Source organism: Dendronephthya gigantea, unplaced genomic scaffold, assembly GCF_004324835.1.
Source record: "Dendronephthya gigantea isolate DGI-Jeju-01 unplaced genomic scaffold, DenGig_1.0 000434F, whole genome shotgun sequence".
In the NCBI taxonomy this organism is placed as follows: Eukaryota; Metazoa; Cnidaria; class Anthozoa; order Malacalcyonacea; family Nephtheidae; genus Dendronephthya; species Dendronephthya gigantea.
In genome coordinates, this window is record NW_021163444.1 from 27058 (window position 1) to 53061 (window position 26004).

Here is a 26004-nt window from a genome sequence, read left to right on the forward strand (position 1 = left end):
AATGTGATGCCTCGGTTGTTTTAATATTTTGTCTTCAAAATTTTATAAATCTTTTAATATCTCTTATTTATAGAATTACAAAATTCAGTTTTCGCCTGATAAAAAGAATCATCTAATTATGGTCAAAACCTTATAACCATATCAAAGCATGCACCCACTTGCAAGGGACTGCTGTTGTTACCATAATGGAATGAAAGAATCTTGCATCGTAAAAGAAACCTGAAATCTTTCAATGCATTGTCTTCATCATCGCCCGGGGAGAACGATAGTAAGGTTATATCGTGCCGGAATATTGCAGAAAAAGAATCACAAATCACCCGCAAATCCCACCATGTTCATCAACGATCTTCCCACGAGTAGAGTAAAGACCCTGGGTACGAGGTTGCAACGATCTTAGATTTTGACACAGAACCATCATTTTTACAGTGCAAAAAACCTCTAATCTGGAGTACGTCAATCCGAAGATGGGGATGTTATTAACATCTTGCAAGTTACCTATTGATCCGACGAAGAAAGGAATTTGCGTCGTTTAGAATAGAAAGTATAGGTGTTAAAATAAAGTTGAAGGATGAAGTTTACAATCACAAAACTAGTGCATGTCCGAAAATAGTTGTAAAAAATTATTCATCGATCCTTAATGTTCGTTCCTTCAATTGCTGATAGCCCGGGGTGACTCATGCATTAAGATTTTTGGAAAGCCCGTTCAGACTTCAGAAGTTATCTGAAACCCGACGTGTGACAAGTAAAATTTATGCAATTATTTAAGGAGTTAATATTGACTGCGGGGATCCAATAACAAGTATGTGTCATCAAAGTCTAGAACAGGCGTCTAATAAACAGACTCCCGATGTTACAGTATGCATGATGGCAAACGATGTTCACGGGTACAAAGATGAAAGATTTCGTCACGCCGTTAGCACACATTTCCACTGTGGTATTTGCCAGAACGTATTAAAAGAACCAGTAACCTGTCGGAGAAACGAGCATTACTTTTGTCGTTGCTGCATCTGTAAACATTTGGAAAATTCGTCGACGTGTCCGACATGCCAGGAGGAGCTCTCGCAAGAAACTATCAGTCAAGCACCGCAGATCTTGCGAAACTGTTTAGACGAGTTGCACATTCGTTGTGATTATGCTGATAAAGGTTGTCAAGAAATGGTCCAGCTAGCTCAGCTTCAAAACCATGTCGACGAATGTGGTTTTGCACCAGTTTCTTGCTCGAATGAAGGATGCTTCGCTGAAGTTCAAAGAAAAGATTTAATTGGTCATCAACAAGGATTATGCGAGTTTCGAAAGTGTTATAATTGTTCTGAATTACAGCATGTTGTTCATGAAATCAATGTGAATACGATTTCTGTGAACAATCAAATGAAAGATCTCAACAATTTAAAAGCTATAAATGAAAGCTTAGTCATGGTTAAAGAGGAAGTCTTCAAAACAAGGAAAGATACAGTTCAAGTGTTACATCGTTTGGAAGCTTTAGAGGAGCAAGTTCGAGCTACAAAAGAGATGCAAGAAGCAATGAGAGAAGCAGAAAGATTGACTACAGTTGGTGAGACGTACCAAGCTCAAAATATTCTTGTGGCTGGAGGACGTAGAACGGACTTCGGCGAGATGAAACACGTGGAACTTTTCAATTTGTATGGAATGTCGTGGTCGCCACTGCAGCAAATGAGGGAGAGTCGCGTTGGATCATCTGCATTCGTGTTTAATAATGAAATCACAATCGTAGGTGGTAATACCAATCATGGTCCAACTGAAACTCTCACGAAGCTTTCTATCAGCCCAGATATGAAAAGCTCGTCTTGGTCTGAGCTCTCGACGCGACTTCCTGAAAAATTGTATGGTCACAGCAGTGTTCTGTGTGATGGACGTGATGGAATTGTTGCTCATATCGGTGGATGCAACAAAAACAAAAATATATCAAGGAACATTCATCAACACAGAATATCGCCGACTGGGTTTCAGTCTTGGTTACCCACTCCGTTTATGCCAGATCCTAGATGCTTCCACGGAGCACAAGTATTTGATAACAAGGTATTTGTATTTGGAGGACGTAGCTCATATGAACGGAGCCTTGATAGCGTTATTTCATATGATTTTAAAGATGAAGTTACACAGCTGGCATCCCTCCCTTACCCCATGAGTGAGATGGCAACTGTACGTTGGGGTGATAATGTCATTCTTATTGGCGGTGCAGACCAAAATGGGAAGCCTTTATCCACTGTTGTTATTTACAATGTCATTACAGAGAGATGGTATATTTTACCACCAATGAATGAGAAGAGAAAAGCGTGTTCTGCAGTTGTTGTTCAGAATAAGATTTTCGTCATGGGAGGACGAACTCAGAACAATACTTGTCTTCGCTCTGTTGAATGTTTCAACTTCAACAGTTACTCATGGCAGAATATGCCAGCCATGATTACAGCAAGAGAACGAGGTGTGGCAGTTGCCTTCTAGTAACCATGCTTTGGATCTTAAAGTTTAAACTTTTGAATTTGACAAAAACAGTATTACACGCATCAAGTAGCTAGCTATATAGTGAAGACTCCTGTAAGGATGAGACAGAGCTATAAGCCTATAACAGGCTATAACAGGCTATATGGTATTGAACACTCTTTAGTATTTCGCAAACCATTATATTTATATATATATAGATCGGCAAGTAAACTGTAAAATTATATAAAATCCATAAAATGTTATAAAATGTAGTAATGAATCAACAAAATTGAATCGTGTATTTAAAATGCAGATGGCGGGAAATTTAGAACTGTTGCCTTGGCAACACCCGACCAATCAGAACTAGTTATTTGTTTGTTTCTATAATTACTATCAATTAGGAAAAGAAATTTCTGACTCTTGAAGTCGAAGAATGCATGACTGCTTATTGATAGGGATTGTATCACAATGCCGTCGATGAAACACACAAAAAAAGTTCGTCCTTCGACGGCTTCAGGTCTATTGCAATCTAAAGAAGTGAGTCATGTGGTTGATGAGTTACGTCCAACAACAGCACCGGTAAAAACAGAAGTTGGTTTTGATCCTACATTTCTCACATCACGCCATCACGTTCCTGGGACATTGACTTCATCCTCAGTTAGAGGGCGACAAGTACACGGTGGAATACCAGATCATGATTTAAAAGGAGTTCTTGGAAGAAGGGCAACGTTTTCTGAGCTAGATCATGACAAAATTAAACGTCCTTTGACAGCAGCTGGTCAGAAATTAACGCAAAAGGTATTTCATTATTTCTATTGCATTATAACATTGCATATTGTTTCCAAACATAGAATACTACTTCATAGTAATTTCAACTAAATTTTAAACATAATATTTTCCTGATATGTTATCACGACATTAAGATATCTTTGTTATGATTCTCGATCGTTATGGAATATATTTAATCCATGACAATTAGACAATACAATATATCCATAACATCCATGATTGTAGCAGATGTGGCAGTGAGTGCATGCAGCTGGAAATTAGAATAAACAAAGTATGTCACTATAAAATTTTTGCATGTTCGAAATGCAAATGGTGGTCATGCTAGCTGGGCTTGTTGATAGATTGTTAATTGTTGTTCATGAATACATACTACAAAGGTAGAGGGTGCATGGTTGCAGGGGCTGTTGGATATGTACTTGTTCCTCAATAAGTCTGCTAGTTTTCTGCTATTAAAAAATAGCCAGCACATAGAACATTTTCCAAATCAGTTTCAAACATATTAATCGATCGCAAGTGTCAATTAAATGAAATGGAATAATTGTAAATCGTGGTCTCCTAGACTGGGTCTACACTCTACATAGTTAGAGCATGGTGCCTTGTCAGTGTAATACTGCTATGATATTCAACCTGTTAATCTTCCATAGAAGAGAAAAATTTATATTAATATTTTAGAGTTCAATAATATATATAATACAATGACTCATTCAGTATGGTATTAAAATTACACCATTTTAGTTGGAAGACCAAATAACGCTTGAACAGTTGAATAAAATGAGGAAAGCATTTGAGGTGAATATTTATAATTTATGTGATTATTTGTGATTTGTGATTATTAGGGAGAAATACTATATATGTATGTGAGCTAGGTCTCATATGCACTGCAGATCTCGAGCTGAGGCCTAGCTGGCAAATGAGCCGTAGTACATATGAGTATAGCTAGCATAGAGTTTGACAAGCATGCAAGCTAGGGTATCAAAAACTACCAAATTGGATCAATGGCCAAAAGTGTGACATGTTATTCAGCCCTATTCCCAAATGTTTTCACATTTAATCTCTTTTCTTTGTCCACATTAGGAAGGCGATGTTGATAATAGCGGAACACTTGACCTTGAGGAATTTAAAGTTATATTCCAACAATTTCTTGGCTTAAAGGGAAAGGTATACTTGATATGGATGTAGAAACTGTGTGATATAATCATTACAGGTTGATTGGTTCATTGAAAATTTCGTCCATTTTTTCCAGAGCGAAGACCAGGTTACGGAATTATTTATGAAAATTGATTCTTCATCAGATGGTGAAATCAACTGGGTACAGTTAAATAATCAAACCTTGCAATAAAATTATCTTGCAGACCACGCCATGCCAGCTGGCAATCTACATAAACTAGTTAAAAAAATGCGGACTGTATGTGTCAGACAGCATGCATTTGTCATTTGAACATTCAGGCGATAGTATAAAAAATACAATGGCAACACAGCAATTCCCTATCATGAGGTATAAAAGTATGTATAAACCAAATAAAAACATAATAAACCACATATTTTTCAGGACGAATTTTGTACTTATATGCAGTTAGAGTATGCTGAGAAAGAGGAATCATATCTTCGATCTAAAGAGGTTAATTGAACTAATTTCAATAGATATTCGGAATGCCATTTCATTAACTTTGTCTTTGAGTATTAACTACTTTTTTTATGGCAGACGGCATTTCACATCCCGGCAACCACTGAGAACTCACCACATCGTGAGCAAGTACTGACAATATGTCACACTTCAGATAACACCTCACTGTGTGTTAGTCAGGTTAGGAGCAGATATGTATAATTTCTTGAAATTTTTGTAATGGTGATCATGGTAGTTCTTTGCTTTGATTTGTTTACAAAACATTATTTTCCCAGAAGATAATGGTTTTGTTATAGCTGTTCTTGCCATGATTAATAAAATAATTTTATAATTAAGTGACTTTTTCACTCCTCAGGATGGAATGGTGTCTTTTTGGTCACCTTCTCTAGATTTTAAAAGATCAAAACATGTAAGTCTTTTTATAAATCATACAATATTATTTTATGGTAACAGTATGAATTTTAAAATATAATTGTAAATTATAATGCTATATAAATGTTTTCTTGTATTGCTTTAGATCGAAACATCTTCTAAAAAAGCAAAGTGGATCACAGATTTCGTTTTAATGCCTCAATATAACAAACTCATCATTTCCACTGGGTAGGATCATATTTATACTCCTATCTGTCCCCACCATCCTTTGATTTTTGACGTGTTCATCTTAATTTTTTTATCCCTTCAGTGACCGGGAGATACAGTTTCACGAGTTGTCAACATTTGAGCCCTACTGTCAAATAAGTGGTTTAGAAACAACTCCACTAAAATTAGAATATTGGTGAGTTGTCAAATAACGATGAAATAAGACTTATCCTTAAAGAGAAATGAGCATAGTTCCGACAAAAAAAGTGAAAGTCAAAAGTGTAAGCATCATGGGTACCGCTTACGGTATGCAATGTGTTTTGTATATATTTTTAAGTGTATTACTCCATTTAGTTCGACTGGTCAGGATGAATGTGTCATTATGTATGGTGATAGTCAGGTAGGATTACAGAATGTTATCTTTTCTCTGGTAGCTCACGCCTTTGATTCTGAAAGGAAAAGAATGAAACATGCCGTCCAAATGAATGAACACTTTTTCCGTTACGCAAGACGCATGGAAAACACAGAGGCATACTTGTTGTGTGAAATAATATTCTGCTGATCTGCTCGATATCTCTGTGATAAAGATTTTTTATCATGATCCGAACCATGCAATGCCGTCACTTCATTGATGCATTTACATAAAGTTTCGTTACTCAAAGTTTCAAGGATTTCTTTCCTTGCAGGGCTGCATTAGTATATTTATTCTTTCATCAACCGGTGAATCATTAAGGTAACTCAGATATAAAATACTAGTTTGTAAAATTACGTTCCTCATTAATCAACCTGTAATTATGGAGTTTAAATTGTAATATATATCTGTTGAATTATTATAGAACGTGGAAAAAGATGCCAAAGGTGGATGGAATGGCGAATGTTAATGTTGATAGTGTCATTAGTTCTGAGAATATAAAATTTGTGAGGTGGGTTATATAGTATGTCTCGAGTCAATCTGCCAACCATGTACATACTGAAGCTTTTTAATCAACTAAAGTGGTTTTGCTACTACCGCGCTGTTTAATAACCCCACAATTTTATTGCTCGCTTTTATATCCAGCATAAACTACCTATAAAAGATAATCGGTTTGAAACAGTCGATCTGAATGCACAATAAAGTTATATGTAAATATTTGTTGCAGATGGAAAGTTCACGACGATTGGGTTTCCCAGGTACACGCATGGATTGAGTATATGGTTCTTGTTGCATTATGCATGAGCACGTTCTGTTGCAATTAAAGTATGCATGTACAGCATTGAGTAGTATATATTGTCATGTAATCCTGCCTACTAGCAAAGGTAGTTGTTTCTGTAGCTACAGGGTGGTAGACGCATAACGTTCACGGTCTTTTCTTTAGTTAAGGTACTATGAGTCACTTCGCGCTGTGATTTCCTGCTCTAATGATCCAAATACTGCTTTAGTTATTGGTGGGTATGCAATCATACACGTCACGTCTTTTATTTGAAACATTATAGCGAAATTGAAACACTCAATTGTGCATCTTTCACGCAGGCCAAACAATCGGAAGCACATACGTGGAGTCAGCTGTGCGAGATCAACCGGGACATGTTGGAGGACAGAAGAAAGTATTTCATGGCGCAGCAGGAAGAGATAATCAACCAAGACGACGTCAAGATGCTGATCAAACCGTCTTTAGAATCTATAAGGGAGTTAAGACGTTCGATTTTTCACGAGAAAAGAATGTCATTGTTACTGGTGGTAAGATAATTAATGTATACTCTAATTGGTAAAAACCTGTAAAAAATCGTATAAGGAAAAGATGAGAATATTTAAAATATCCAACATATCTAAATTGGTGGATGAATGTGCGTGTTCAAAGATTTAAACTCATGAAAAGTCTCTTTTACAGCCCTGCCCGACTTCAGTTTTTATTATTATACTCTGTTGATGATATCCTAATTTTTTGTAGGAATGGATCGTCTTATTCGCTTGTGGAATCCATATGTTCCAAGGTGAGTTTCATCTTCGAGTATAAAAAGGAAATGATAAGATATATCATATAAAATTTAACCGACTCTAGATAACCATAATATTTTCTTTCATTCCAGCAAACCAACAGGAATACTTCGCGGACATACAGCTCCCATTTGCTATCTGTATGTTTCAACTGAAGACAGTCGTATTTTCAGTGTATCTACGGACAAGACCGTTAAGGTATTATTCTATAAATAAACAGTGTTATTTCTATAGATATTTTTGCTCATAGTAGGTTTAGTTTAGCTTGATAAGACTGTAGTGAACTCATGCAGTGTGAATTTGAGTGTATGACAGCGTCTGGAAAATGAAAGTTTATGATCTTGTTTTAGGTGTGGGATCTTAACGATCAGAGTGTGTTGTACAGTGTTGGTGGAAAAGCTCATAAAATACGGGGAGATTTAGCAGGTCTGAATATAATTGTTGTTATTATTATTCCCTTTGACTTCGAACAACCAGCCCCAGGTGTGCGACATTCATAAAGTAGTGAAATTTGTTCATAATTGGTTTTATAATTTAGACTGTGTAAGATTGCTAATACAAATACTTAATTTGTTTCATAGCTGTTCATTATAATTTTTTCAATAAGACAGTTGCTATAGCAACTTCTGACCATGTTGGATTGCTAATGCTGAAGAGTAGGTATGTTACCTGTTAAATTTACGTCAGTTAACTGTTAAAATTACTATTTACCTAGATATAGCCAGTATATAGGCCTAATTCCAATGATTGACAAGCATTTTTAAAAAAGAATAACAATGCCTGAGAAAGAGTAAAAGCATTATTACTATTCTGCTTTTTTAATTAGACTAACGTCATCGGACTTGACCATGACACACAAAGAACCCGTTTACTGTGCAAAATTCAACAAAAGTTTTAAACATGTTGTGACTGCCTCTGAGGGATCGGTAAGCCATTACAAAATATTGTATGTTAATTTTGTACCGGATATACAAATCAGTAAAATATAGTATATACGAATTATTGTATATGTTGTAATCTTTTAGCTTTTCTTAACATGCATGCAATGTGATGGTACAGTATTTAACATGCATGCAATGTGATGGTACAGTATTTAACATGCATGCAATGTGATGGTACAGTATTTAACATGCATGCACTGTGATGGTGCAGTATTTAACATGCATGCACTGTGATGGTACAGTATTTAACATGCATGCAATGTGATGGTACAGTATTTAACATGCATGCACTGTGATGTACAGTATTTAACATGCATGCACTGTGATGGTGCAGTATTTAACATGCATGCACTGTGATGGTACAGTATTTAACATGCATGCACTGTGATGGTACAGTATTTAACATGCATGCACTGTGATGGTACAGTATTTAACATGTATGCACTGTGATGGTACTGTATTTAACATGCATGCACTGTGATGGTACTGTATTTAACATGCATGCACTGTGATGGTACTGTATTTAACATGCATGCACTGTGATGGTACTGTATTTAACATGCATGCACTGTGATGGTACTGTATTTAACATGCATGCACTGTGATGGTACAGTATTTAACATGCATGCACTGTGATGGTACAGTATTTAACATGCATGCACTGTGATGGTACAGTATTTAACATGCATGCACTGTGATGGTACTGTATTTAACATGCATGCACTGTGATGGTACTGTATTTAACATGCATGCACTGTGATGGTACAGTATTTAACATGCATGCACTGTGATGGTACTGTATTTAACATGTATGCACTGTGATGGTACTGTATTTAACATGCATGCACTGTGATGGTACTGTATTTAACATGCATGCACTGTGATGGTACTGTATTTAACATGCATGCACTGTGATGGTACTGTATTTAACATGCATGCACTGTGATGGTATAGTATTGAGCTGCTGTTCCTCGTTATAGGTGATTAAAGTATGGGACATTGGAACAGGCAACCAAGTGTTTGAATTTAGTGAAGCTCATGGAAGTAGCGGTGTCACGTGCTTAGCTTTTGATTCAAGTGAAAGAAGGTTAGAAAATATAAAATGTAATCACTAACACCATATAATTAGGTCATGAACAAAGTAGCCGCGAAGATACGTGAAATCCTAACGATCATTCAGAATATTGTTTTTTTAAAAACAATAATAATAAATTCTTACAAGAAGTTACAAAAAATCTAGATTCCCCCAGTCCTAAACTTTCAATATTTTCTATGCAGATTAATTACCGGAGGGAGGGATGGGCGGTTAAAAATTTGGAATTATAACAATGGCCATTGTTTGCGGACATTGGAAAAAGGTTAGTACTTTATGAACAATAATATAATCATGCAAAAGTGTTGCAAAATTAAATTTCAAACTCTGGTATGTTTCAGATGAAGATATTGATGAAGTAGCATCATTAACATATGTTGTAATGAATAGAAATAGGTAAAGTTTTATGACCCCGATGAACGTTCTTTTGAAGCAAATCAAGCAATGCTTCTTTATTAGACTTTTGTCGATTTATCACTTGCTCTAGATATATCATATCCGTAGGATGGGACAGAACAATAAACGTTTTTCTTGTAAGTCTTCATAATTATACTTTATTAGCCTAATTCAGGCATGCTTGTAGTGCATGATGAGCAATACTGAAAGAACTTTAAAAAATGTGTTCACAAGTATAGTCGCACTGGTGAAGAAGGTTAACGGACCGAAAGCTTTGCAACATTAAATACCTGCGTGGTGTACCTACTGTCTAATTTATTTATATCGGAACTTTGTTCTTATTTGCACATATAGGATGACACATCAGATTTTCATCATGTTCAACGACCATATATAAGATGGGACGATGACTTGGTGAGTTCAATTTAAAAACAGTCATGCAGCTTTCATATAGTTTCATATAATCTGCTGTCAGGGTGGTTATAAGATGATATTTACATATATTTATAACCGCCTGGATACTGCATGTATACAATATTTTTTCTATCATAGTTGAATTTCTGTATACAATATAGTCTTGCAAAGTAAGAATTTTAATAAAGGACTTTAATTCTAAGATGAATGTTTCTGCATGTCAGAAGCAGTCTCTTTCATTGAGTTTTATTGTTGAATGATAATAACATTGCACTCGCATTCTTTTCCTCTGTGTTATACTGTATGATATCTCCCATGCATGTACCAATGCGTTTATTATAATAGACCCAGTGTCTTCTCTTGTGTTTCCTCTTATAGTGATAATAATATAGCTACTTTCCCTGTTTTTTTTTTAATTTCGTAGACAAATGGACATCAAGAAGATATTTTATCTGTAGTGTCGTGTCCTCCTAATTTGCTAGCAACATCCAGTTTTGATGGCGAGGTTGATAGTCCAAGCTTATATTTAACTTTTAAATTTTTCAGAAATTTTAATATGATTTATTATTTTGTGAGCTTTACCACCCACAAAACTCAACACCAACTGTCTTGTAGGTTATAGTTTGGAATATGGTTTCAGGGCATATATTTTGCCATATCCGTTCTCCGTTTCAAATGGATAAACCTCAAGGTAATAACATTTTAGGGTTTAAAGTGCTCGTCACAATTACCAATTAATATGTTTTTTTTTATGAGAAAAAAACACTATTGAATGCATGAGGATTAAATATCAGACGACTTTATAAGTTGTCGTTCTTTTCAGGTAGTGGAGCGAATGCTGTCAGTTCATTGGTGTTCCTAAGGTGCAGAGCTGGGAATAAGTCGTCAGCAATACTTGTTACCAGTGGACCTCAAGGTGAGCTTAATTAACATCAAGGACAAACGCAAATAAAACCATCTGTCCGGAATCTGTTAAATATGAATCATTTTGTTGCCTTATTATGTTGAATCATTTTGTTGCCAGGAATAGTTCACTTCTGGAATGTTTACAATGGAGGGTCACTTTACGGCACGATATCACCGGTAATTCTTTCCTAAGTACACTTCGAATTATACTATGAAGGGCGTCTACATAGTCTTTTCTTCATTCTGTCGTTCCAGACAAATTTTGAAGTCACTGCGATGGTTACCGATAAAGCTAACACGATATTAGTCACGTCTGACCATGGAGGTAAGCATATTGCACATTGTGAAAGGACTGTAGTCAATATCGCTCATGTAACTGCAGTGGTCTATACCACAACTTTCGTGTTCTTATTGCAGGATTTGTGACTGTTTGGGACATAGAAAATTATTGTTTGTATGAAAAATCTGACGATTCTCCTAAACGTAAGTGTCAGCGCATATTTCATAATTCATCATAACGTGTTTGATATATATTGTAGAAATAACTTTTTTTTAATTAAGGAACACAATCTTGGAGGGCCCATGTCCAAGAAATCACGAGGTATTTAATAGAGTTATCAAGGTTAAGTGTCGTATGAAATTGTGTCAGCTAGTAGCAATACTTAATGATGTTTAAAAGTGATGAAAAGTTTGTTGATTCACTTCACTAAATTTTTTTACAGTTTGGATATTTCAGAAGAGTACAATGTTTTACTGACGTCATCAGTGGATTGCACGGTTCGAATGTGGACGTTAAATGGACATTTTATTGGTAGGAAATTAAAACTATTTGTTCCATCTACAAAATTCCTTTAACAAGAATATAATCGTGTGATTGTTTTGCGAAGGAACGTTTGGTCAGCCTAAAATGTGGGATATTCATCAAGAAATATCATATCAACACCCCATGGTACCCTATGATGTTCTTGTGGATCCTAAAAGTATTCCTAAACTTCCCATATTTGAAAGTGATGAAGAGTCCATCGATATCATTGAGGATAATGAAGATCTTGATGGTGAACATGAAATGGAAACTGTAGGCATTGGAAGAGAGGTAAGATTTTGTTGTATGAACTATGAAGATCGATTAAAATTCCTCTAAATTTTGCGCTACACGCGTCCTGCTTGCCGTGATTACCAATAAGTTCGTTTCAATATCGAACAAAACGCTTCATGTGTATAATGCTAATAATGACGTAAATCATTACTCATACTGAATCTTTGATTTGTTTCCAAGCATGAATTATAATATTTTATGATATTCTCAAATCTCAGGCGAACATGCAGGGGCGAGGTTCTATGAACAGTGATTATCCAGCTCAGAGGTATGATGGTATATACTATGATCAAATTTCTTATTCTTGCCGGTAAATCCTTAAACAGTTTTTCATATAAATTCGCAGTCCTGATGATCACGAAATCGCTAAGGAATTAAAAGATAGAGTTTGGAAGAGTGGAATGGGAAAAAGGTTGGTTTGGTAGTAATTTTGTAGGAGTGCTTTAGAATCTCAGAGAGGTTCTCTGACCTTGGAATGTATCTTATTAGGTTCTATTCGCTGATGAGGTTCTGAGTTTCGATTGAAAAAACAACCAGAAATGCCTATCTTATTGACGTTACAATGCATGGGAAACTTCATCTTACTAATGACTCTATAATTCTCAAAACCTTTTATTTTCAACAGACTTCGTCACGAAAGATTACGAAGAAAGCCTCAAGCTTCAGACGGTCCAAATGCTTACCAATCGCTTACCTGTTATGACCTGGAAGTAACCCCTCCTATCCCCCCACCACCCGATACATCCTTTATTAACGATCCTTTTGATATCAAATTTTAAATCAAAATGTACCAGCAAATATGAATCAAAAAGAGATAACAATTAGTAGTGTACAAAAAACAATAGATTATTTATTATAATTACACAGCCAGGGCATTAAACATCTTTTACACTAAGTCTCGCTTCCCCTATATTTTAGATATATAACCCTTATTTATACAGCAGATGGATCTCATCTGCAAGTAATCTTACAATGGGTTGAACTACATACTTATTGTACGTTTATTTTGCATTGCAATGTTAGTCATTTTGCTATAGGCAATGATTAGTACGCACCATGTTACTCTCCGCTGTTTGCGTGTTTTTTTTTTATTTTGCTGGCGCTTTAGTTGATGACGATTATTTAACTTTTATCCTTAATTCTCTCCGACTTTGATCAAGGCAACAAAAAACCTATAGAGTAGGGCTTTTGTTGCGTTGGTGAAAGAGTGTAAAATATGAAATACCAATAAATGTCAACAAGAAAACAGCAAGTAATTTCTGTTTGGTAACAAGCAAAATAGTGAACCTACTGCACGGAAAAAATTATAAAAAATAGGAAAAAACCCCACGAGTGTTATGCATTCTGTAGAAATATGGACATATGGTAACTTACCATGCATACAGTAAAACTGGTAACGTTATTAATTTAATTGCTATAAATATAAAAATGTATATGTGTATGTATATAAAAAAATGTAAATTATAGATACATCGGCTATTTATTGTTCAATAGTCCAGTTGTAAAAGTTCATTGGAGGTTGGAGAGATAAGGGACTAAAAAAACTTTAGACCATGTAGTAACAATCCTAAAACTTTGACTGTCACTGTGCTCATGGTACTGAACTATATAATAACTCCTGGAGGACGTGCTCCTCTTATTTCAGTAACTTATTACCTCCGTTCCACAGCTCAAACCCTGGGTACGAAGTTGGAGGTGTTGGAAACATGAGAAACTAAAAACTACACACCATGTATGCAATAACAATCCTAAAACTGTGACTGTGCACAAGCTTATAAAATGTATGACGATTAATTTTTTCAAACAGCCCGATTTCATTCTTGTGTTTTAATAAATTCCAAATTTATGTTTGAGTCATTTCCAAGCGGCTTGGAATTTTGTCTCTTCATCTTCGTTCAAGGGCTCCTTACAGACCTTCATTTCTGGTCATCGGCTGAATGATGGTTTCGTAGTACCACAATTGGATGACGGCATATATCTTTAGAGACGTGCGAAAAGAGAGCCTAAAGTTCTTAAAAAAGCGTTATCATGATTATACGCAAACCATGGTAATTTACGAACCAGTGACGTCATGACGCGCACTTTCACAGCTGGCATAGTGTATGACTAGCTGTCAAAAGATTGCAGAATGTGTACTCAGAAGAAAAATTGAACTTTTTAAAGTTTTTCAATAGTTTTCTCTTTGATAGAGATACGGATATCAGCTTGTCGGTATAAAGAAATTACACTTTGCATGGTCTTTAGTTATAATATGCACCAAGAAAACCCTAATTTTTTTATCTAAAACAGACGAGGTAAAAATTTTGCTCACGTGCAACATATTGCAATTTTAAATAAATCCATAATACACAATTTTACGTACGATAAATTCTAGGTATAAATTAAATACAAAATTATAATAAAATTCTATTCCAATATTGGTATTTTTATATTCACAGTCTATTCAAATTAACATTACCTATCCCAATCCCTAATTATAAACACGTTTTCTTAAATTTAACGATTGCATTCAGTGTTGTAAAATGTTGAGGATAATCTTTTAGTGCACAATGACGTCATGAGAACGTTTTTCCTACCATAAAACGTATTTGAAAACGACGGGAAACAAAGTTTTATTAAATCTTGTCAGTAAGTTTAAGTCTTGGGTTCATATGACCCTCGTTTCCCTCGTTGATAAAACCTACTACAGTACTGCTCCAATTTCACGGCTGTGATGTTTGAACGACAAACTGTATAACGTAGATCAAATTCCTGTAGGCGGTCTATGGCAAAAATTGTACTTTCCCTATTTTGTACCTTGTGTTATTTTTCTATAGTGTGGTTTTGAGGTGTTATTGATGCATCTGCTTTTATGACATATAAACGTATTAATTAGCTAGACAAGTCCCAAATTATACTCTAGGAACCTGAACCACAACATTTCTTCTTTTCCTTTCCTGATTTTTCTTTGTCCTTCATAAGGTCCACATTCCTTTCAGATTCTCTTGATTGAAGACTTCCTGTTCTGCTTTCAGCACTTGTCTGCGGACTTAAATCTTTCGGCTTTAAAACAACAGGTTTCTCTTCGTATAATTTTTCAGCAAGAGATGTGAATATTGCCTCAATATTTTGTTTATCATCATCATCTTTGCTTGATACCTCATGAAACGCCATGCTATATTGTTCTGCAAATTCTTTAGCAACTTTGGATTGCACTCTTTTTGATGTTACTAAATCACTTTTATTTCCAATCAAAATTTTGACAACTTTGTCTGGAATGGTATAATGTTTATATTCCTCAACCCACAATGTTAAACTCTGAAATGATGGTTCACTAAAGAAGGAAAACCATTATTTTTGGATCTTGATCTTTAAACTGAATTTCTCAAAGCAATTAATCTATTAGACCATGTGTTAAAAAACAGAAGTTTACTATCTACATGTATATGCATTGAAACCTCGTGAGTAGAATAAATGAAGTGTCTGAAAAATTCAGATACAGTATATCTAGAACACTGACCTATACTCAGTATATTATAGGTTTATATGCATTGTTAATATCCCAGCAGTAATAATTAAACTATATAAACAATGAGATTGCTAATATCAGTATCTCACACATGTAATAGTCACCTTCCAGCCTCTCCACTCTATTATGAGGTGAAAGGTGTATTCTTTTTCATTTATGATTCCACACCGCAACTAATGTTGTAGTAAGTTGTGGCAAAATAACAGATTTCATGTGAAAATATACTTTCAATTAATGCCCCGCAGATTGTCAAAATCACAACTAGAAAGTGTTGGAAAGCAATATGCAAGCTAAAGCTATACAAACAGTTTTAAAGTTTTACATGTACAAAATATTATGGAATATTTGAGTGTGCAGCTTCCTTTATTAAATGATGGGTAAAGACAATGTGAATGAATGAAAAGAAAAACATAAGTTACGATAGCAACCTTCAAATGATACAAACCTTGTGATGTCATAAACAAATACAATGGCATCAACATTCCGGTAGTAATGAATCGTCATACTTTTTCGAAATCTTTCCTGACCAGCAGAATCCCACACTTGAAGCTAGAAGACAATTTAAGGAGTTTATTAGCGAGTGAAAATATGCTGGATACATTGGGTTCTGAATATCACCTATTTGAACCATCCTAATCGACCTACATAGTATAGCTTCACAGTTGGAAGAGTATTGGACTGGCAAACAAGAGGTTGAGGGTTTAATTCTCACCAGAGTTAAGCTCATGTTTCAGCTTGCCTATAGTTATTAACTCAGGGAAGCACCATCATTGACTTATCCACTGTTTAAGCTAAATGGGCTTGATACAACCAGCCCCTGAGTCCTTATGCACTACCATTTTGAAGACAATTAATCACCATGGTTATTTGCCATCATCATCATTGCCAAAGTGTGTTTACCTTGCAGATAATTGAGTTGAAAGCTAAGCCTTGTAGTATAAACATGGCTTATTGCGTGTAAATTAAGCAAACTGATTTGCTTCATAGACCAGGCTTATATGAGTTCTAACATGCTAAACATTTATCAGTGTTGTAAGTTGTATAACCAGGTGTAATATTACGTTTTCAGTGAAATGAATAAAAATTTTTGACTAATTTTGATTAATATTGCACAGTCAATCCAATAATGTAACCTAACCTCGATAAAATGAATCAGAATTATATGAACGTCAAGAGTATCATGGATTATCTTGATGGCTAATTACTGTCGTAATCTAGCTTCATCTTAATGCTTTAATGATCACAAATATATTCAACAACATTTCTAGCACGAAACTATTCTCATTTACCTTGACTTGTTCGCCTTTAACGTCGATAGTTTTATCAAAGAAATCAACACCAATCGTTGTTTCAAGTTTTTCGTAGAACTTGCCAGTACATAATCGACAAGCAAGACTAGTCTTGCCAGTAAAGCTGTCTCCTATAATAACGATCTTGAATGTCTGAAGTTGTGTGTTATTCATCGTGGCACTAGATCATAAAAACTAGTCTACCTATCTAACTCAAGAAATTGAAACACTACTAACGAGGATTGAAGAATCATCGTGAACTTTCCAGGACAATCCTGGTAAGAAAACAGTAAACAATCCTCTTCCTTTTATGAATCCTTTTATTCTGACTCGTTGAAATTCTTCCACTGACACTTCGAATGCAGGCTCATAAAAATGTTGGAACGGAATGGAACCAGTAACCAGTGAGCTCTACATGGTCACTTTCACTGGTTGGAACTTGGCTGGTGTGGGTCTGGGTGTATCTAATAAAAAATGGTAACCTAACTTCAATGTGCTATTGTGCGTAAATTACTTGAGCAACAAGTGCAATTTTTTACAGTTTGATAGATCAGGTTTTTCGTTGTTGATCATTTTTCAATATATTTTACTGAGGGACATGTCGCAGTGCTCGGAAGCTTTCGCCCAATTGGATAACGCTTTTCTATGCTTTCTAAAGAACAAAGCTATGCTATTGGTTGAAACAGAAATGAATTGTAAAGTTCAGACAATGAAAATCATTCTGGCGAGGAGCTGCGACACTACCCTATTTTAATAGTAATATGTAAAGAAAAGGTAAGGAAATGTAAGCTCGATCAAAAATCGTGGTGAAAATTTCACCTGATCCTGTAAAGACGCTATAGAAATTGAACATCATTACCACCCACGCCTGTTGTGACATATGCATTGTGATTGACCACGCACCGTTTAGAAACAAGAATCACCCTCGACGTATTCACGATTAATGGCTTTTTCTTTTGTTTGAGGTGAAAATGAAATATGTTGATTTTCACCAAGATTTTTCAACGATCCTGTATGAACTCATTTTTTCTCTACCGTGTCCGTGTGTCCCAAAAAAGTACCCTCAGGCCTCAACTGAAACAATTCTTTTGTTGTTAAGGGTATTTTTTTCGGGGAACACACTGTATTTTGGTACGAAAGGTCAAAACTGAATGAGAAAACATTAAGACTAAAGATGGCCTCCAACAGGCAATAGCTCCTTTAAGCCCCGCACAGACGAGCAAGTTTTCCTTGACAAGTTTTTTGACACGTTCACTTGCTCGTGTGTACGACGAACAAGTTTTCCTTGACAAGTTTTCCTTGACAAGTTTTATTTGTTCGTGTGTACGTAAAAAAATTTTTCTTGGCAAGTTTTACGAGTCCGCATTACTGAAGTACGTAAATATATTGATGAATATATTGATGCGCAGTAGCCTACTGCGCATTTCCTTGTCAAGTTTTCCTTGACGGCCGTACACACGAACATTTTTCCTTGTTGAAAAGCTGGCATGACTAGCTTTTGAACAAGGCTCCTTGTCAAGGAAAATTGTCAATTTTCGTGCGTACACACGGGCAAATAAAACTTGTCAAGGAAAACTTGTCAAGGAAAACTTGCTCGTCTGTGCGGGGCTTTAATTTCTGCTAGTTGGCTTCACTTTTCTAAACCACAAAGTTTCTAAAATTTCTTAAACAGCTGTGCTCTTGTGGTGTGGTTTTAAAATATCTTTGCAGTGGGATAAATCAATGCAAACAAGTATTTTATGCACCACTCAAGTTTTTTCATGAACTATTGTGATCATAACTGCTATTAAGCTCCAGATTAAGCAGAAGCCCTGATTAAGACAAATACAGACCAAGGATTTAGCAAACTGCTAAAAATAATATAACTATAGGATGGTCTGAATATTAGCACTGATTCTGATTGCTTTTAATACTCGGAATTACTGCAAACTGGACGAGATTAAACTGAATCAAATTGATTCAAGCGAAAAATTCGTTATTTGAAAACTGGCTTTATATTTAATTGCATTATGTCAATCGTGTTTATACAATTAGCTAGTGATGATAACTAGTAGACTGCATTATATTTGATTTCAATCGTCCCAATATAAAAATGCATTCCTTGCTGAAAATCCTAATTTCAGTTCTCGGCTGGTAGACGCACCGTTTCCATTCTGACTTACGTAAGTCGTATTTATATTAAGACAAGATTTCTAAGCCAATAAAGTTATGGGAATATACCTCGATGCGTGAACTACTTACATGCACAGACTATATTGAGGAACCGCCGACGACGTCATGTTAATTAATCGATAGTGTTCTTTGGGTCAAGTGAAATAGGAGCAAATTTAATATAGTTACGCAATTGGTTTAATATCCTCATAGTAGGAACGTGCATTCTGTAATTATAATACACATTGTGGATGCTGGAAAGATGATTTTATGTGAAATATCGGCTGGTGCGTTGAGCTGTCTTAAATAATTATGTGGCACTTATTACCTTATTATCTTGCTAATCCTTGAGCTACCCTTTCCCTTATCATGTAAAACCTCTCCTGCATATCATTACATATTTAAATGACGAACAACACCGTTTCTATGCTATATTGTTTGTTAATGATTTCGGAACGATTTATTTGGCTAGTAGCAATACACGTAACGGAAGAGTAGCATTATACAAGATACATGGAATGACTTCAGTTTTTATGCAAAGACGGTCCACTTATATTAGAAGAAGCCTTGGTTGGAATGTTGTGACAGCGTGTTTTGATAATAAATGTTTTTAACAAGTGATAATGGCATCAGAAAATCAAGCCTCTCCGTCAAAACCTCGTTCAATGCTGCCCCGAACCTTGGTGGTCATCCTGAGTCCCATATCCGATGTTCCCACAACAAACCTTCGTCGCTTTAGCAGCAAGAAGTTTGAAAAGGTGTTTGAAGATTTCAAGCAGTGTAATAAACAGAGTATCAGTGTACAATTACAAGATGCTGTTGACGATATACAATTTGTTGGTTGTCTTTCTCCTTTCACATTGTTAATTCATGGATCAACGGAAGATATGGATACAATAGAACATGCCTGGGTCGGAAGGATGTTAAAACCGCCCTCTGGCTTCCTTATCAAAGATTTTGGTAAGTCAGCGTATTTTACTTCATTTCTAACATAAAAACAGAAATAGAAAAAATTTGAGAGCATGGCTAGACTAATCCCTGTTAGTAAATACTGTCAAACGCCGATTTAAAGTGCATCAGGTTTGATAAACGGAAAAGGGGTAAGAATAAGATTAGCGATGACATGCATCTATTTTGATCATAAATATTTTAAAAACAGTAAACAGGCAAACGAGAAGGTGCACATGCACTAGCTCACCTCGTATTTGTGCATCACTTACATCAACACAATTTTTCACTGTATGTCAACATATAGTGTATTATATTACTAAACTATAAACAGTGTTTTCAACTGGTCGTGCTCAGGTAGTATTCATAAAAAGACTTATTTTGTGATCAAGTGGGACGTTGCCAGTTGTTGCCGTTAGGCACAGGCTTAAATGATTAAATGTAGCATAGAAATTCGAATCTAGGCTCATCTAGCGACCAGCTTAGGCAGTTTGCATGTTTTACATTCAAAGCAAGCCAGGTGCATAATTCGCAAATATTGATGTGCAAATTTTCTCTTCTGATTATAATTTTGTAATTATTCGTGTATAAATTGTGATTTATGTTTTCACAATTAATTTTTCTGTCGACGGAAATCAAAACCTGCATAGTTTGGTAGAAAAAACCGCGCAACCATACATGACATGTATACTGTATATCGAAATGACTATACATCTTTATAGCACATTGCATAGTACCCAGTGACGGACATTATGTCAGGCAAGTTTCAAACTCATGTCACGAAATCATGTAACTGGGAGAGGGCTGCATACACATACATACGAAATAGAAGATTTAAGGTTTTTCTTCATGGTTATAGGTATAGTCTCTTGACCTCGCTCTTGACCAGGTAACTCTTATACAAACTACTCGAGTGAACTATATACACATTTTTCTCATGGAATCGCAATGGTAGCCATCATCTGACCATGATATACATTGCTCATGTTAGCTGTACGTCGATCACTTAATTGGTCCAGTTTTATTCCGTCCTAAACTGAGGCATCATTAGCCATCTATTAAATACATTTAATCTTTACTACGTCCGTTTACGTCAAACGACTTTGTAAGTCGAATTGCAACTAGATACACACAGAGGAGGTATAATGACTAGAACACGCAGAGGTATAATGACTAAAGTATAAATAAACCTCCCCCTCGGGGGTTTACGTACAAGGATCGTACACTTATAAGTTATAACTTACAGAAGCAGGTGAGCAGGCGGTATAAGCATGTATAGTTTCCCTTATATACGGAGAAGCCGTTCAAAGCCGTTCCGTGCAGGATTAATTTCTTCAAAGAAAAGTCAACCAGCAACTGAGCTACACTATACGTATAGCCTATGATTACATTGGATTTAAATCTTGTGATTAGCAAAGAATATGAATATAGACTATAGTTAACGAAATTACATTCAGCTCTACTTTCATTGCTTAAAGTCATATAATGTTGTATAGTTAAAGTATAGAACATCGACGTCGACGTATAGAACCAATAGTTTTCCAGCTACCAGGTCCACACATAGCATTAACCACTGTTTTCATCAACTTGATGCTCCTGGGCTGGTGTTCAAAGTTGAACATCATTCCACCTCCATACTTCTCACGAATCACCTCTGATGCCTGTGAGGAAGTATACTGCCACTTCTTTGAAAATTGGTCTTCAGCAGAAAAACCGATACACAACTGCGATTTACTCATTCCTTTGCCAGTGTAGAAATGTAGTCGAGAATTGATATCGCCGTCGTAATAAGTCATTTCCCAACCGTAATCCAGATTTAGACCCAGATGATGGCCATTCCAATCGGTGTTGAAGTAAACATGATCATCATACAACGCTTTTGTGATCAGTTTGTTAGGCATGGCTTGTTTCATTAGGGTTGTAACCATGGCCAACGAATCATTATGAATGGTGCCGATGCTATATTCGTCATCAATATCAATTCCATCCAAACCATAGAGTGTGACAACTTCCGTTTTGAGATAATCCACGAAACTTTGGGCTGTAGATTGATCTGCGAATTGCGACCAACCTGTTTGAGTGTGACCAGCCATGATGGTCAGTAAAACAGTTATACCTTAAAAAACAGAATGTTTTGGAATGTTTCAATAGATCCTTTTTATATAATCACGGCACGACAACCATCATCAGTGTATGGACAGTGGAAAGCTTACCTTGGTTCTGAAGTTGTTTTATGTATCCTGAATCAAGTACCATCTGAATGTTCGAGTTGAACTGGGCTGTGGCGTGCGGATTGTTGTGGGCTCGGAGCATTGGACGAGTGTCGGTGACAAAATTACCAGCAAAGATACAAACCACATCAATCGCTGGGGACGGAGTCATCTTTGCTAGCACGTAATTTTTGATATCAAGAAATTGCTGATTGCTCAAGGGATTGATATAGATTGTAGCAATCGGCTTTTTCTCGTATATATCACATTGCAAAGAACTGGTAATAGCCGCCTGGCCTTTAAAGAATACTGCCATTCCTGTTTCAAAAGGACCGTGTTCGTTTGCAAGTGGTGTTTCTAGATTGACTGTATTTCGAACATAGAAAAAGAAAGTTATCTCTTCCTTCGGGTGCGCGAAAACGAAACGCATTGCATCTTCAGGAGTTGTGTTGGGAATTTTTCTCACAAAATTGCTCCAATCACCTGACGTTTGAATCATGTTTTCAATCTTCTTCCATCCCATGTTTATAGATCAGTATAGCGTACTTGTTACCAGCAACCACGTCGACGCGCTTTAAAAAATATTGACCGAGGTCAACGATAGAATGCATCTATGAAAAAAATTCTAATATATCACGAGTGATCCTCGTATATAATGCATGATTGGGCGCCGCCGCGCCGGATATAGGATTTTATTCCTCACAATATTCAAAGGTACTTAATATTTCGAGGTGAACCGACCAAGTATTTGTCGCCTTGTGCAGCACGTTCTGCTTTTTGCATCCGAATAAATCAGCTTCTTAAATTATCTGATTTTAATAAATTAGTAGACCAATATCAATAAAGAAGAGAAATTCTTCGTTTGTTTGAAATTAATTCGACGCGCGGGTTGCTTACCATATTATTGGCATATATTTTCATACAGACTTCTACAGTGCATGCATGCAGTAGGATTATTGACCAAAACTACACGTTTTTTATCTGCGATCGTAAGGTTCTTTTACCCATACAATTGACACAAATATAATAATCACGCTAGAATAGCTATACGTATAATGACTTCCTTCTTAGTCTAAATGACCGGATATATATATCGATTGTAAACACGCAGTCTATATCGTCTGTTTATTAGCATTCATCCCAGTTTTATAAATATAGCTTGGGTTATATCATGTTTAAAGTTATGTAAGATATCCTAAATAGCAGCAACAATCTCGAAGATTATAAACAGATGATTCGTCAAATAAAATAGTTTAATTACAAGTTGCACTGTGACTGTCGTAGAGAAAACAAATATCTATGTCTATGAGTTTCGATGACGCAAAATGTTGGGCTCTTGCAACTGTAGCCCGCTGTCTTGGGTTACACGAGTCTCTATTCCTTATTCCTATTCTTATATTAAAAATCCTTAATTGGAACTCTAAAACCCCTCTGGAATCGTAGGCGGTAATGTAAGCCGCAGTACTGCATTTTCATTTTATGTTTGTTCGCTTTTTATACTGATTTACGAATAACAGCATTTTTAATTTGCCACCCAGCATATCAAAAGAAAAAAATAGTACGAAGTATTTCTTTCAAGAGCTCAGTAACAACATAGAATGTTGGTTAACATTCTAGAAGGTCATTATAACAATCAAATACTTTCCGGCCAGTTAAATAAATGAAAATACACACATGAAAATATTTACTCTGCCTTTAATATAGTCTTACATTGTCATTGACATCCTATTTTTATAGGTGAAATCTCAGAGGTGAAGATGAAGCAGATATTGCAGTCGCAATTTTTATCTATTTCTGATACATTATGCGAGATAGTGAAAGGACTCAACGAATGTCAAATCGCTTCTAACTTTGAATGCATTGTAAGCAGATTGTGCAGTAGTTTTGATAGCGTTGTTATACCGCCAATGACAGCCATAAAGAAAAGTTTGGATCTTTTAGTCGAAGAGCAAAGACTTACCTTTATTAATGGTTTGTATAATTACGTCGTCCCTTTAAAGCTTAGAAAAGAGTTGTCAACTCTTAAACCACTTCCTCAGGATAAAGAGCCACAGGCCCCCCCAAAAGTGCTTATTCTTCAAAGAAGAGAGCGACGGAAGAGAAACGTTACATCTCATCAAGAGAATATTCATCGAAAAGACAGAATTTAAGAAATCAAAACGGGAAGGAAAAGGAGAGAGCATTGAAAACGAAAAAAATGAATTATGCAGGAAAGTGTACTGGAAAAAGAGAAGCAAGATTAGATAACAATCGAAGTTTTTCAGGAAAAACTACTAGGAATGGTAGAAGGAATGAAGTTGTAAAGTCAAATAGTTTAAAAATTCGCAGACCAAATCACTGCATACCTCGTAGACAGTATTCCTACGAGGAGTTACCTTCACATGCAGTACAGGATGAAACGGAAGTAAAAAAGCCAAATAAGAAACGTAATTCTTTTATTGGTAAACTTTCCCGCCTGTTTAAGACGGAGGATGGGAAACTAACAAGCAATGATGAAACAGAAGATAATTTTGACCATAATATTAGTCATAAAGAATGGGATAAAATTACGACTAATGAACAAGCGAAATTGCTTTCCAGCAAAATTGAAATGAAGCAGCAAAATGCATTTGTAAAAGAGAGCAAGAATGGAGTGAAAGTGAAAAGAAAAAAGGAGAGAGGTATTAGTAGTGGCAAACCTTTGGACAAGAAAAGATATTCCGAGAGTTCGGCGAAACTAACGGCGAAACACAAGAATACCAATGTCAATGAAGACGAAAGCCGTCTCCAAGGATGCAGTAGGAAATGTTCCTCACGATCAAGTAAAACGTCTAACAACGCCAGCTCACAATCGCGCTCTCCTGATTGGTTAAACGCAAACTTTTCGCGCGATAATCAAAGTACCGTAGTCGTAGAGCAAAATACAAAATGCAAGCCTTCTCAGAGCAACGAGAACGAAGCGAGGAGGAAGAAAAAGCAACAAACGCCACCTAGGAAGGGTTCCTTATCATCTTTTTCAGACTCAAACTATTCTTTCGAAAGTGATTCAGACTATTCTTTGAGTTCAGATAGCAGCGTTGATTTGAAAAGAAAATCATTTCATTATTCTGAAGAAGACACGACGGATGACGAATCACACCTAGGAACCTGGGAGGACTGTTCCTCGAAATTCAGTTCAACTCGAGCAATTTGCGGGGACCTGGAAATGAATACTCTCTCAATAAACCAAAGCGATAAAACTTCATCTTCATCGGACTCAACAAAATGCGTTGAAAACCATTCAGTAACAACAGCATTGAACGGAAATAAAACTTCAGATCATAACATTTGCCCGCAACGAAATAACTTAAATGGCGGTAATCTTGTCCAATTCATTGGAATTTTGTGATTACATTGTGTTTCAATAAATATATTTATTACGAATAACTGTTGTACATGTCAGTTTGTTTTCAAAAATGACAATTACGTGTATACGCAACCCTACAGATGATAAGGTCGTTACTACGATATTTCTCACATCTCATGGACCGGGTCTCCGGAGAGTCTTGCATGTTTTTGCATGAGTAGGACTTTAGTTAATCCAGTTCATCTATTAAAAAGATGTGGCATACTTTAACAGTTACTTTGTCTTTGATAATTAAACTTGTATGAAATACACATGACTACG

At 35.9% G+C, this 26004-nt stretch overlaps 5 protein-coding genes across 5 annotated transcripts; 3 read left to right on the top strand and 2 right to left on the bottom strand.

Annotated features, from left to right (window-relative positions):
• The first annotated feature begins 864 nt into the window (after positions 1-864).
• Positions 865-2460, top strand: LOC114543301 (kelch-like protein 13). Its single transcript, XM_028562342.1, has one exon. The coding sequence runs from the start codon at positions 865-867 to the stop codon at positions 2458-2460; it is 1596 nt and encodes a 531-aa protein (XP_028418143.1).
• Positions 2461-2851: 391 nt separating this feature from the next.
• LOC114543305 (WD repeat-containing protein 64-like) lies at positions 2852-13803 on the top strand. The gene is made up of 37 exons (XM_028562345.1): positions 2852-3237; positions 3964-4017; positions 4303-4386; positions 4472-4537; positions 4778-4846; positions 4931-5032; positions 5208-5261; positions 5370-5452; positions 5535-5627; positions 5786-5831; positions 6118-6164; positions 6268-6354; positions 6571-6601; positions 6787-6856; positions 6942-7148; positions 7360-7402; positions 7499-7604; positions 7757-7832; positions 7988-8066; positions 8233-8332; positions 9328-9434; positions 9626-9705; positions 9782-9836; positions 9928-9973; positions 10191-10250; positions 10675-10755; positions 10866-10941; positions 11074-11166; positions 11275-11333; positions 11412-11481; positions 11574-11639; positions 11718-11757; positions 11879-11967; positions 12044-12249; positions 12471-12520; positions 12599-12664; positions 12878-13803. The coding sequence occupies exons 1-37, from the start codon at positions 2908-2910 to the stop codon at positions 13029-13031; spliced, it is 3225 nt and encodes a 1074-aa protein (XP_028418146.1). The 5' UTR covers positions 2852-2907; the 3' UTR covers positions 13032-13803.
• Positions 13804-14560: 757 nt separating this feature from the next.
• On the bottom strand, positions 14561-17238 carry LOC114543307 (putative Ras-related protein Rab-33). Its single transcript, XM_028562346.1, has 3 exons — positions 17050-17238; positions 16206-16309; positions 14561-15565 (listed from the first exon to the last, which is right to left on the bottom strand). The coding sequence occupies exons 1-3, from the start codon at positions 17221-17223 to the stop codon at positions 15151-15153; spliced, it is 693 nt and encodes a 230-aa protein (XP_028418147.1). The 5' UTR covers positions 17224-17238; the 3' UTR covers positions 14561-15150.
• A 1822-nt stretch (positions 17239-19060) lies between these two features.
• LOC114543296 lies at positions 19061-25872 on the top strand. Its single transcript, XM_028562338.1, has 2 exons — positions 19061-20160; positions 24096-25872. The coding sequence occupies exon 2, from the start codon at positions 24556-24558 to the stop codon at positions 25723-25725; it is 1170 nt and encodes a 389-aa protein (XP_028418139.1). The 5' UTR covers positions 19061-20160; positions 24096-24555; the 3' UTR covers positions 25726-25872.
• On the bottom strand, positions 21645-22881 carry LOC114543302 (endo-beta-N-acetylglucosaminidase F1-like). Its single transcript, XM_028562343.1, has 2 exons — positions 22362-22881; positions 21645-22264 (listed from the first exon to the last, which is right to left on the bottom strand). The coding sequence occupies exons 1-2, from the start codon at positions 22879-22881 to the stop codon at positions 21645-21647; spliced, it is 1140 nt and encodes a 379-aa protein (XP_028418144.1).
• Positions 25873-26004: the final 132 nt, after the last annotated feature.

Excerpts from the sequence above, each read along its gene's own strand:
- LOC114543302 (XM_028562343.1), bottom strand. The coding sequence starts at position 22,881 with ATGGGATGGAAGAAGATTGAAAACATGATTCAAACGTCAGGTGATTGG. Across the intron at positions 22,265-22,361 it reads AAAACAACTTCAGAACCAAG|GTATAACTGTTTTACTGACC; the intron begins GTAAGCTTTCCA and ends CTGTTTTTTAAG.
- LOC114543301 (XM_028562342.1), top strand. The coding sequence starts at position 865 with ATGGCAAACGATGTTCACGGGTACAAAGATGAAAGATTTCGTCACGCC.
- LOC114543305 (XM_028562345.1), top strand. The coding sequence starts at position 2,908 with ATGCCGTCGATGAAACACACAAAAAAAGTTCGTCCTTCGACGGCTTCA. Across the intron at positions 5,628-5,785 it reads CCACTAAAATTAGAATATTG|TTCGACTGGTCAGGATGAAT; the intron begins GTGAGTTGTCAA and ends TACTCCATTTAG. Across the intron at positions 6,602-6,786 it reads ACGACGATTGGGTTTCCCAG|TTAAGGTACTATGAGTCACT; the intron begins GTACACGCATGG and ends TCTTTTCTTTAG.
- LOC114543296 (XM_028562338.1), top strand. The coding sequence starts at position 24,556 with ATGAATTATGCAGGAAAGTGTACTGGAAAAAGAGAAGCAAGATTAGAT.
- LOC114543307 (XM_028562346.1), bottom strand. The coding sequence starts at position 17,223 with ATGAATAACACACAACTTCAGACATTCAAGATCGTTATTATAGGAGAC. Across the intron at positions 16,310-17,049 it reads TTAAAGGCGAACAAGTCAAG|CTTCAAGTGTGGGATTCTGC; the intron begins GTAAATGAGAAT and ends ATTGTCTTCTAG. Across the intron at positions 15,566-16,205 it reads TTTGTTTATGACATCACAAG|TGAACCATCATTTCAGAGTT; the intron begins GTTTGTATCATT and ends TTCCTTCTTTAG.